Here is a 14,058-nt window from a genome sequence, read left to right on the forward strand (position 1 = left end):
AACCCGAACCCCTAGTTCTCGCGCTGGACTGGGGATCCTCGGTACCAACCGGTTCCTTTTTAACTGGAAAGAACGTAAACAATATCGCATAAATGAGCTAACTAGCTCAGCAAGTCACAATGACAAAACTGAGAATAATGATCATCAGGTAAATATGGTTATGATATCAAGTGAACTATTGATTATGATTTAGAATTGGATATTATATTTTTATTTTAAAAACCAAGGTTAGGTTGCTGATCAGTCACGCACTAACCCCCGAGCAAAACACACATCACTGCTCTAACAACTGGATCCAAGACACACATTGGCCTAACTTGACCATTATATGGTCTGACCACGAATCTGGTGCACAATTTTATTAAAATAATCCAATTCTACCATAATAAAGGAATAAGCAGTAATAAACCATGAACAGGATCATTAACAAGAGTGAAAGTTCAATAATGAAAATGGTTCCAATCTGTAAAAGGATCAATATGGCATTTCCAAAGCTTGGCTACTAGGTAGTAAAAGAATTGGATAACAAAGGAATCAATATTTCAGGGTTCCAAGGATTTTTTCTTTCAAAGCATAAGATACAGTGGTTTGATTGTGTATGCAATTTGGTTCAGTGTTTAATATTTAGTTTGTATGTATTTGTGGATTAGTATCGTAAATTTGAGGTTCGTATTTGGGTATACAACAATTAATGGTCTAGAAAGAATCAGGTTTACGGCTCAAGATCAATAACTGGAATCAAGGTTTAGGGTTCAGTGCTTCAAAGCACTCGCAATATAAAACCACAATATCAATCAATACAATATCTCGAGAAATTTCAGAACACTTGCCTGGTACTACCTTACTACACTGCACTCGCTTCCAATCACAACCGTCTTATTCCTAAACTACCTGTTTCCCTTTCCTACGTCTTGCCACTTCTGCTCACATATCATATGCATCTATCAATATTTAACTCATACGATTCTATTCAACACATACTTCTATTTACCCTTCGTTTCACCCAAATCCGATTAATGGATTGAAAGTTACGCAATAAACAAGTAAATTTCGAATATACAGACCGACAGTCAATCAACAAGTCACATATAACATATAGCACGTCACATAATCAATAATATATCATTTATAAATAAGTCTCGGGTCATAAGCAAGCTTTCTGGTATTTAAAATGATTTTAAAAACATTTTTCGGAAGTAAAACGGGCCGTTGGATCAATTTCAGAATAATAAACAGGGTTCGGTTAGTCAATTCTGGCTTTGAAACTATTTTATAATAATTATCGAGCCTTGGAAATAATTTTAAATAATATTTTAAAGCTCGAAACTATTTTTTGGAATTTTTAAATCATTTTTAAATAATTAAATCCAATTAAATAATTAATTAAAATCAATTAATAATTAATTAAATCAATTAACCAATTAATTTCTGAATTAAATAACCAATTAATCAATTAAAAATTAACTGAAATTAATTAACTAACTAATTCAGATTTATTTTTGAATTAAAAATAATTTTTAGAATTAAAATAATAATTTTTTGGAATTTCAGAAATTAAAATCGAATTTTTATAATAAAAATAAATAGGAAATAAGATTTTTGAATAATTTTAAAACAGGAATCCTATTTTTGAAAACTCTGGAAAGTTCAGGGACTGAACTTCATCGTTTTCAAAAGATGAGGTACTAAACTGCAATTTTAACAAGGGTTGCCCGAAAAACTTCGGGGATGGACGGAGAATGCGTTCCCAGCATCCTCACCCCACTACAAGCTCCAGATAACATCTACAGACAACCAGGAATCGATTCATGCAATCAAAACATATCAATAACCCCAGACATGGCCGGAAATTGGCCAAGAACATCGCCGGTTTCCGGCGAAACAAATAAAACTTAAAAAGACAACTCCCTACGATTCAAGCATCCTCTGTTAACGAGCTATATACCAATCGATTGCAAATTTCATAAGGAACATAATCCACTATAAATCAACAGCTAATAACCCCTAAATCAAAAAGCCCCAAATTTCAATTGAAAACATTCATACAGGTTATAAACCCTAATTTCAAAATTCGAAAATCAAACTCAATTTTGAACATGTTATTGAACTCCAAATTAGACGTATGACATATGAAAATCATCAGAAAAACAAGCTCTACAACATGCAAGCATCAAATCATACAAATAATCATCCGAACAAAAAATCATATTTTTAATAAAATTAATTCGAAAATAAATATTTTTTCAGAAAATAAACCTTGATTTCTGCAGTGATTTGGAACACAGAATCTGATAGAACACCTCAAGACCTTTGGATTGAGTACTCGAGCTTTGAAAACAAAGATCAATAACATCTTCCTTTTGCTGTTTGATTCTTGAAAGATTATATGAATATAGGGTTTTTCTCTGGAAAATTATATAACTAACTGTCTGCAAATGATTTTTGATACGAAATAAAATACGGGGAAAGGATTTTTATAATTATGGAAAATTAGTATCCCGTTGGATCATTACGGATATAAAACGATACGTTTATTTGTAAAACTGATCCAAACGATATCAGTTTTCGGGATAATTATCTAGATCAATACAATTTGTACTCGGTCTTGGTCTCAGCGCCTGGTTACATGTACTACGAGGTGATAATTGGGATAGTTTAATAAAAAGCTTCCGTTTATCGAAAATATGAGTTTTATTGATTTATCGAAACGAATATTTTATCGAAAATATTGCGCCGGGACCCGCGCAAGACAAACCGTACTCCAGATCGAAAAAGTCGAAACATGAAATATGCTCGGAATATTACAATTAGGTTAGGTAGGAGTTCTCGGAAGAGTTTCGGATTTCAAAAACGTAACAACGGATGATGTCAGTTGGTTCCCTTTTTTATAAAATAGATTTTAAATACCCGGAAAAAGATTTTATAAATTTTATATGATCCTTATAAATCCATAAATCAACATAAAAATAATTAGGAAGATATGACAATCATCCATATTTTATTTGGAAATATAAAAATTAAAATACTCAATTAATAATATTTTTAAACATCCAAACGCATCTAACACTTAACAATTAGTTCAAAGAATAGATACTGAACACATATATTAAGCAAAAATAATTACACGATATATCCCGGGTATTACAATTAATCCCTCTCCATCTTCCTCTTCTAATGCTAGTCGTGCATACATTTCCTACAAACACATAATGTTAGGCTTTGTTGGTTTTTGAAAATAAACTGAGAAATATACAAGATTTTGATAATACCCTTGTCAACTAAACAAGACACTTGCAATGATGCAAGACATTACTTTATCTATATAAGTTTATTTATATGAACATGAGAGAGTATATTTTATATTTTATTTCATACAATAAGTTATTGAGTTGGTGGCCTTAAATATATTTGTAATTCTAATTATATCAAATCAACCTCAACTCCATTATAAAATGGCACGGTTCATATAAGAACAAAGTGCCAATTTGTGTTACCATTTAAGCCGCCTTAAATGGGTAAAACCTTATTTGTTTAGTTATACTGTTTGGCTAATATATTAAAATGGCCCAGTCACCTTAAAAATGCTGATAATATGAAAGTGGGCCGAAGGTACATTATTATTTAATTTTTACTCACTTGTGCTAGGAGCATAATTCTACTTCATATTTTATTTTATTTTGGCGTTCTTGTAATTTTTTATTTTTAATAAAAAACTTTCTTCATATGATCCACCTTGCATGTTAGTGTTACGATAAGGAATGCTCTTATTAGTTTTAAAAATGTTTTTGGTAAATTATAATTTTCTTTATATTTTTTATTCAAAAAACAATATTCTAAATATAATGAAATACTCAAAAGATTTTAAAATGTGTACAAAGTCGAAACAATCATATAAAATCATATAATTTTCATGTTTAAAATTTTATTTTCTGGAATTTATATTTATGTATTAAATTATTACAATAAAATTTTGATTTTTTTAATAAAAATAACTTATAAGTTATAATTACCAAACACATCATCACTTATAAGTAAAATTATCCAAACGGAAAAATAACTTATAAGTTATGATAAATTATATGACATTTTTTAACTTTAAATTACAAGTTAAATTTTTTAAGTAACCCGGGCCCAAGTGTTGAGTTGCATGAAAAAAGCTTGGCTTTCGGTTCATTTAGGTACATCTATATTTTTAGTTTATTGAAATTCTTGTTAGGCTATCTAGGTTGAGTGGGCCGTCAACTCTTGGACCATGTCCATGTTGGACAAACTTAGTATTTTAGACTAAGTTGTGAATTATTTTGAGACTCTATATGAGTGAGACATATTATGTGTTAGTGGTGTGTATTTATTGGAACGTATTCTCCTCTTCGAGGGGATTCCAACTCATATTTACACGCTCAAAATGAGTAAAAGGTAAATGAGAACTGATGTTCCAAAGTTTTACCTTTTAATATGAAAAGTGGTTTTGTACCACATCGAGAGTAGCACAAACCTATTCCCTAGTTTTTCTTATAAATACCATGTACCACATCGAAAAGAAACACAAGTCCTTTCAAGCCTCTCTTTATAAATAGAATCCTAGGGCATCAGGTTTATTAAGTCAAGGGAACAAGAATCATCTCTTTCATTCTCGGTCTCCTTAGTCTTAAATTTTTCCAATATTCCGGTAATAGTTCTCGGGCTTAGTTCAAGTTCGATGAGAGTATATTCGATCTATCGATTATACTGGTATCTCCTTTTGTCCTGGGAGGCTATCGACTCGCACATACGGTGAGAGGAGAAATAGCTTTAAGGAGACAGTTTCAAGTGGACTCGAGGATCTCCATTTGGTTATATCCTTTCTTTCTCTGTTTGATTTCGTTTACTCACGCACACACTTATTTGATTTATATGTATTAATCGCAGATTGTATTCAAAATCTTAAAGCTATTATATTTTATACATCTGTGACTGATACATCTATATCTGCTTGTTTTGTTGAGCAACAGATCGATGGAGAACCAAACTGTGAACGATCCGATGAACATGACGGCTAATCCCAACGCACAGATCACTGGATCTGATGGGGTTCACCAGCAGCCGATTAACCCTAACACACGGATCGTACGATCTGATGGGGGTCAAACGCCTATTGAACATGTGCCTTCGGGACATGTGCCTGTGGGACACACTGTCATTGGACAGTTTAGTGTTCCTCTTGGACATATATCGACAGGATTCACTCTTCCGATCATACCTGCGGTGCCTACTGGTGTGCATATACCTGTAGTACAGACGCACGTACCATCTGTTCCACCTGTGGTGCCTGCTGCACCTGTTATGCATACTGTGCCTGCTGCACATGCTGAAAAACCTGAGAAGTTCAACGGAACAAACTTCAAACGTTGGCAATAAAAGATGCACTTTTATCTAACCACGTTGCATATGGATCGCTTCCTTAAGGAAGGACCACCGTTGCTCACTGCTGAGAGTAACATGCAGACTGTGTATGCTGCTGATGCTTGGAAGCACTCCGACTACATCTGTCGGAACTATGTGTTAAATTGTTTGTCTGACTCGTTGTATAACGTATACAGCGCGAAGCCAACAACTAAGGTCTTATGGGAGTCACTTGACCATAAGTATAAAACCGAGGACGCTGGGGCAAAGAAGTGGATTGTTGGCCGCTTTCTTGATTATAAGATGACAGACTCTAAGACTGTGGTCAGTCAGGTGCAGGAACTGCAGGTGATCATTCATGACATTCATGCTGAGGGAATGGTCATAATTGAGTCTTTCCAAGTTGCTGCTGTTATTGAAAAGCTTCCACCTGGATGGAATGATTTCAAGAACTACCTTAAGCACAAGCGAAAGGAGATGTCAATGGAGGATCTTATTGTTAGACTTCGTATTGAAGAAGACAATATAGGGTCCGAGAAGAAAGTTAATGTTACCACTGCGAAGGTAAATATGGTGGAGCATGCTCAAATCTCCAAGCCTAATAAGACTAATTCTAGTAAAGGGGCAAAGCTGGCACCCAAAGGAGGGATTTCGAAGTTGAAATTTCAGGGGAAGTGCTACAACTGTGATAAAGTTGGTCATAGGTCTTCTAACTGCAAGAAGCCCAAGAAGCCCAACAAGAAGAAAGAAGCAAACATGGTAGAGAATATCTCCAAGGAGATGGGTGATATAGACCTCTGTGCTACGGTCTCTAAAGTGAACCTGGTCGGTTCTAATCCCCGTGAATGGTGGATTGATACTGGTGCTACTAGGCATGTTTGCTCAGACAAGGTGATTTTCTCTAGCCTCAAAGCTTCCGATGCTGGTGAGAAGCTCTACATGGGGAATTCAGCAACTTCTACCATTGAGGGTGAAGGCATGGTGATCCTGAAGATGACCTCTGGGAAGAATCTGACTTTGAAGAATGTACTTTATGTGCCTGATATTTGCAAGAACCTTGTGTCTGCTTCTCTATTGAGTAAGCATGGCTTTCGCATTGTAATAAAGTCAGATGAAGTTATTTTGTCTAAGAGTGGTATATTTGTAGGCAAGGGTTATTTAACTGATGGGCTTTTTAAGCTCAATGTAATGTCCGTTATTGACGATAATGAAATGAAAAATTCTTCTGCTTACTTGCTTGATTCTCCTAATTTATGGAATGCTAGATTAGGACATGTAAATTATGACACTTTACGACGTTTAAGTGCAAAAGAATACATACCTAAACTTACTATCGATTCAAAACATAAGTGTGAGACTTGTATTGAGGCAAAATTAACGAGATCATCATTTAAACGTGTGGAAAGGAACACCAAAGTGCTAGACCTAATACATAGCGACATATGTGATTTAAAATTCGCTCCAACAAGAGGAGGAAACAAGTATTTTATTACATTCATTGATGATTGTACAAAATACTGCTATGTATATTTGTTGAAAAGCAAAGACGAAGTTATAGATAAATTTAAAATCTATAAGGAAGAAGTTGAGACACAACAGACTGAGAAAATCAAAACGATACGAAATGATCGTGGAGGTGAATATGTTGAACCATTTGGAGAATTCTGTTCATAACATGGTATAATCCATGAGGTCACTGCACCATACTCCCCTCAGTCAAATGGTGTGGCTGAAAGGAAGAATCGCACTCTGAAAGAAATGATGAATGCGATGTTGTTAAGCTCTGGGCTTCCACAATCGATGTGGGGAGAAGCCATCTTAAGCGCAAATAATATTTTAAATATTACGATGCGCAAGAATAAGGATGTAAGTCCTTATGAAATGTGGAAGAAAAAGAAACCAAGTTACCAACACCTGAAAGTGTGGGGGTGCCTTGCAAAGGTACTGATCCCTACACTAAAGAAGGTGAAGATAGGTCCTAAGACTGTGGATTGTATCTTCATCGGATATCCTCCACACAGTACTGCATATCGGTTTCTTGTTCATGAATTCAAGATTTTTGATATTCAAAAGAATACCATTATGGAATCAAGGAATGCCTCGTTCTTTGAGACGGTGTTTCCCTGTAATCCAAGAAACCAACAACCTACGACGTCTAAACGAACTCATGAGTCTGTAGATGACAATAATGAGAGTGACGAAAGTGAAGACGAAGATGTGGGGTAGTGAGAAGGAGCAAAAGACAATGAACAGAGAAATCCTATGGGTCTGATTTTATGACCTATTTGCCCGAAGAAGGTGACCCAAAAACCTATAAGGAGGCGGTTACCTCACCTGATGGACCTATGTGGAAAGAGGCCATCAAGAATGAAGTTGATTCAATTATGCATAATCATACTTGGGAACTAGTGGACTTGCCAACTGGTTGCAAACCATTAGGTAGCAAGTGGGATTTCAAGAAAAAGTTGAAAACTGATGGCGTAAGTATAAGGCCAGACTTGTGATTAAAGGATACAAGCAATAAAAAAGCCTTTATTATTTTGATACATATTCTCCTGTAACGAGAATAACGTCCATAAGGATGATGTTTGCTATTGCTGCAATGCGTAATCTAACTGTACATCAAATGGATGTGAAAACAACCTTTCTAAATGGGGACATAGATGAGGAAATCTATATGGAACAACCCGAAGGGTTTGTTGTCCCAGGACAAGAAAAGAAAGTTTGTAGGTGAAATCATTGTATGGTTTGAAGCAAGCGCCTATGAAATGGCATGAAAAATTTGACGAGGTCGTGCTGGCTAATGGCTTCAAAATCAATGAATGTGATAGTGTGCCTATTACAAGGATAACGAGAGTGGCTATATGTAGATGATCTACTTATTACCGGAAGCAATTATAAAGTGATCAAATCTACCAATGACATGTTGAAATTAAGATTCGACATGAAAGGCATGGGACTAGCAAATGTAATTCTGGGAATTCAAATTTCTAGAACATCAGAGGGTCTTGCATTAAGTCAACCACATTATGTTGACAAGATCCTTGAGAAGTTTCTTAAGGATGACTTTGAGAAAGCTAGGACACCTGTGGATATGACTTTGCACCTATCCAAGAACAAAGGTGTAACTGTTTCCCAATTGGAATACTCGAGGATAATTGGTAGTCTGATGTAACTCATGAGCTGTACAAGACCAGACATTGCATACTCAATTAGCAAGTTGAGTAGGTTTACGAGTAATCCGGGAGCTGATCACTGGAAAGCGATCATAAGGGTACTAAGGTACTTGAGGGGAACTCGAGACTATGGACTGCACTATGGCAGATACCCAGCAGTATTAGAAGGATATACTGACGCAAATTGGATATCTAGCAAGAAAGTACTTAAGTCTATGAGCGACTATGTGTTTACATTAGCTGGAGCGGCAATATCATGGAAATCCTCAAAATAAACGGTGATAACTCATTCCACGATGAAAGCTGAGTTTGTGGCACTAGATAAATGCGCCTAAGAGGCTGAATATCTACGTCAGTTTCTGGAGGATATTCGAAGATGGTCAAATCCTATAACTGTAATAGGGATTCATTGTGATAGTCAGTCCGCTATTGGCAGAGCACAGAGCACGATGTATAATGGAAAGTCTCATCATATACGACGACGACATAGTTCCATTAGACAATTAATCTCAACCGAAATTATCACTATTGACTATATACCGTCAAAAGATAATATCGCGGATCCACTAACCAAAGGGTTATCAAAAGAAGTGGTTGAGAAATCATCGAGAGGGATGGGGCTTAAGCCTACTGCTTAACGGCATCATGGTGGACACCCAACCATTGCTGACTGGAGATCCTAAGAACTTGGTTCAATGGGACAACTAAATCATGATGACCAAATCACTGTGGGGGTAACCCCTAGCCTGTTCCTATGATGAGGAAACAGTGAGACCCGTAAGGTACGAGGTTAAGCTTTGAGCTTTTAATGATCTTTGATGAATACATGGAGTTCAGGCGTGAACGCATGGAATTCAGTTGAGTAAACGCGGGTTACTCTATAAGATAAAGATCACCTATGTGGGAGAGAAGTGGGACCGCTTCAAAGGAGAATTGCGAGGCACAATTCTTTAAAAACTCCTGCAGAACCATGACGATATTCCATGGCCAAAATGGACATAATCATGAGAACTGAATGAGTCAGGAAAGATATAGTGATGAGTATGTCATCGTTTACACAAACGGTCGAACAGTTCAAGGACATCGCGTCATACTGTCTACCAGTAAAGTCGATATACTTATTCGAGCGAAGGTTCAATGAGCATTCTCTACCTATTGTATGCTATATCTGACCGCCGGAACTATCACCAAGTCAAGCTCCGCATCTGTCTGTCTATGTGGTGTGTGCGACTGGACCATCAATCTCATTTGTGGGGGATTGTTGGACAAACTTAGTATTTTAGACTAAGTTGTGAATCATTTTGAGACTCTATATGAGTGAGACACAATATGTGTTAGTGGTATGTATTTATTGGAACGTATTCTCCTCTTCGAGGGGATTCCAACGCATATTTACACGCTCAAAATGAGTAAAAGGTAAATGAGAACTGATGTTCCAAAATTTTACCTTTTAATATGAAAAGTGGTTTTGTACCACATCGAGAGTAGCACAAACCTATTCCTTAGTTTTTCTGATAAATACCATGTACCACATCGAAAAGAAAAACAAGTCTTTTCAAGCCTCTCTTTATAAATAGAGTCTTAGGGCATCAGTTTATTAAGTTAAGGGAATAAGAGTCATCTCTTTCATTTTCGCTCTCCTTAGTCTTAAATTTTTCCAATATTCCGGTGATAGTTCTCGGGCTTAGTTGAAGTTCGCTGAGAGTATATTCGATCTATCGATTATACTGTTATCTCGTTTTATCCTGGGAGGCTATTGACTCGCACATACGGTGAGAGGCGAAATAGCTTTAAGGAGACAGTTTCAACTGGACTCGAGGATCTCCATTTGGTTATATCCTTTCTTTCTCTGTTTGATTTCGTTTACTCACGCACACACTTATTTGATTTATATGTATTAATCGCAGATTGTATTCACAGTCTATGCATACCAAACTATAACATACAATTGACATGCATGAGAAATGTAGGGAAATATAATTTTTGCTCACATCTGTAACAAATTAAATTAGTTTGATTATTTTCAAATTATATATTAGATGTTTTTTCTTGGGAAAATGACTGAGTAACATCTTTTGCCTTATATTTTTTTCTAACTTATTTTCATTTTTATTGGGCTGGCTGATAACAAAAACTTTAATATCGAAGGGCACAGTACCTGATTAAGATTCATGATCTTTGGTAATTAAGGACCATTGGTATCAGAGGGGTACTACTACAATAATTGCACTTAATTAAATCAATGATTTAATGGGATAAGAAACAAATGACAATGTTGTTTGCTAATTTTGGTATCGCCACCTTGGTTTGTCTTTTCTAAATTCAAATTTGAGACAAACATTTAACCTTTTTTGATATAACTCTGAGAAACAAAGATCTTATCGTATTTAAATGTAGGACCGATATATTTTAATTGATAGCAACGATTTTATATAAAGCTAAATCCAATTTTTGTTTCCCTGAACTCATTCTAAATTTCCTAGGATATGTCATATCAATTGCCGTTAATGGTATATGTAAGCTCAAGAAAATCATGGATTAAGTTATTATCCTGATTATTTTTATATACTTTTATTTTTATGTATTATTATATATTAATTTGTACGAGCACACACAAGCAGGGTATTTTGAGAAAACAACTTATCCATTCTTTTAAATGAGGGAAAAAGTAGTAGATATATCTTTCCACATGGGTACCGTTAATTGATTGATTAATATCAATTGTTACTTTGGACTATGTCTTTAAGGGTGAAATTTTTAACCCTCCTCATTTGTACATTAAAAATGATAAACAAATCAACAAAATATCAGGATGAACTACAAGCAAATAACGGGAAAAAAGATCAACTCTTGATTTATCTCATCAGACTCGGTTTAGATGAATTAATTCTAAAAATATCAAAATAATTGTTAAAAGTAAGCAATAGAATGTTATTGTTGACTATTAGACTGCTGCATGGTTGTTTAGAAAGAGAGGGAAAATGTATTTAACCGTAAAAAGACCTACTCTATTCAAGTACAGGAACAATATTCAAAATAATAGTAGTGGAATTAGAAATCTATTATTGCAGAACCATCAAATTACAAGAGACAGTACAATTTCTCAGCTTCTTAAACATTAAGTTGTGCATTGCATTGACTATATAAAGTTAGGATGTAATTAAGCTGCAGTGGATGTAGAGTCTAACTTTTCTCTGCTTCATGTGCTTAATGAGAGTATGTTAAGACGGTCCAAATTCAATTTCTTTATCATTTTTATTAAAATTTTCAATTTTTTTTAATATTTAATTTTTTATTTCACGCTTTAGTCATTTAATGTCCAAGTTATACTCATATAACTATAAATAAAATTAAAGTTGATGCAAAATATGAAAATTCACCTACAATAAAGGGTACTTAATCTTTTTTAAAAAGGCACTTTATAGAATATATATACATTTATACTATAAAATAATAAATAAATAATTACTAATTTTTATATTCTTGGAAGTACGTGTAATCCATAAATAAATGAGTCCACGTTAAGAAAATGAACAACCAATGTAAATTATTTCACTAGGAGCCATTTGTTTGCGTAATTTAATTGACAACCAATGCGGTGTATATAAATTAAATTAAAAAAAACTAGAGGCTCAGGTTTTTAATTTAAAAATTCAAAACAAATAGTTGAAGAAAAAAATAAATAAAAACATATATCTAAAAAAATATTTACATTATCTCACAATATGCTGCATAATGTAAATGTGCTTACAACAATAATTTATCATATTTATAAAACCCAAAGATTTAGATTCAGTGTAATATCAATATCTACTATTTTATATTTTTTTATAGAAAACCAGTCACAAATATAGATAGATTTTGATGTTAAAAAGATCCAAATGCACCTAAAATATATAAAATTCTGAATAAAATCCCCATTAATTTAGAGATTTTAATAAGTTATGCATTTATAAAATATTATATCAGGATTTTCTTAATTCACAATCTCAAAATATCCAAATACTCATCTCTAAGCCTATAAAACCTATAAAACGGAAATTCCTCCATTGCTATTGTCATCAGTTTAGCAGCTATCAATCACCAGATAGGTAATGTTACTCTCTATTCTTCTCGGGTTATTGCATGAATGCATGAACATCTGAAATTGTCACTTCCCTGTTCTTTATAGTATTTTGTAAGAATTTAATATCTATGTTCTGTTTCTTGATCACAGATTATTGTACGCATGGCCACTGAAGCAGGAAGCTCGACGATTGCTAAGAGAAGAGCATCTGCTCTTATTGTTGATGATAGTTCCATAGTTAGAATGATCACCACAAAACACCTGAGTACCATGGAGTTTGAAGTTTCCTCGGTTAAAGATGGAGTGGAAGTTGTAGCTATGTATGAAGCTGGAAAGGGGCATTTCGATGTTATAGTTATGGATTTGGAAATGCCGGTGGTGAATGGTATCCAGGTTAGTTCTTCAATTTAACTAATAATATTTGCCAATATAAATAAATTTAGATGTCTATATTGTTTGATTTCAGGCCACCGCAGAGTTACGGGCCATGGGAGTGGACTGCAAGATAATAGGAGCCACTGCCTGCAATGATGCATCTCTAAAGCAAAGTTTTATGGAGGCCGGGTTGGATCACCTCTTTGATAAACCTCTGAACCTTGCTAAACTCAAAAGCTGCTTCCAGTGAAAAATTAATCAATAGATTAAAATTTAAATATTGATTTTCTGATAACATAGAGTTGTGTTATGTGTGGGAATACAGCGTTATTGTATGTTAAATTGTTAAGTTTGTGGTCAATCTTAGTGAATATGAACTTGGATAATAGCCATTTAGAATAACAATTTCTTAATATTTAATAGAATATTTTAACTTATAGTTGCATATTTGGATATTTTAATATTTACCTAATTTGTCCTATTTTACGTGACTGTTTTTGAGGTTTTTAAATTTTATATCCTACGAGTTAAGAAAGTCATATAAATTGACTGTTCTTTATGTTAAAAAAATAAATTATTAAAGTAATATTAGTGAAAGTTGTCCATCAAAATTTAAAATAACAATCATATGACCTAAATAATTATTCTTTCGTACTTTTAGCAAAAACATTTTTCCCTTTGTAACTTTTAACCAAATATTGTTAACATATCACTACCAGATAAATGGCCTACACCAACATCAAAAAAAATGTGCTAAAAAATATTGCCACAAAGCTTAAGGCAACACTTTGGTCAATTTTGAGGGTGTTGGAAATTTGCATGTGACCTTTGGTCAATTTTAAGGCAACTCATTTACAGAACAATGCCAACACCAAAAATGTGTTGATGTAGACCTCTATGACAACATTATAATGTCAATAGTAAAATGTGAACTCATGTTGACTTTAAGCTTATGGCAACACTCGGTGTTTATAGGCAACACAAGTTTGATGTTGCCTTCATTCTTATGGCAACACAGTCCGAGTCTATAGCAACACCAATTTTATTAACATTTCTTAT

The 14,058-nt window shown here is 34.2% G+C and overlaps 1 protein-coding gene across 1 annotated transcript in view; it reads left to right on the top strand.

Annotated features, from left to right (window-relative positions):
* Positions 1-13,249, top strand: part of LOC141686338 (two-component response regulator 24-like) — a 32,833-nt gene extending 19,584 nt beyond the window's left edge. Inside the window, exons 2-3 of the mRNA XM_074491378.1 lie at positions 12,775-13,017; positions 13,091-13,249. Coding sequence (XP_074347479.1) covers positions 12,775-13,017; positions 13,091-13,249 — 402 coding nt within the window. The remainder of the gene's footprint in view (positions 1-12,774; positions 13,018-13,090) is intronic.
* Positions 13,250-14,058: the final 809 nt, after the last annotated feature.

This window comes from Apium graveolens, chromosome 9 (assembly GCF_009905375.1).
Source record: "Apium graveolens cultivar Ventura chromosome 9, ASM990537v1, whole genome shotgun sequence".
Classification (NCBI taxonomy): domain Eukaryota; kingdom Viridiplantae; phylum Streptophyta; class Magnoliopsida; order Apiales; family Apiaceae; genus Apium; species Apium graveolens.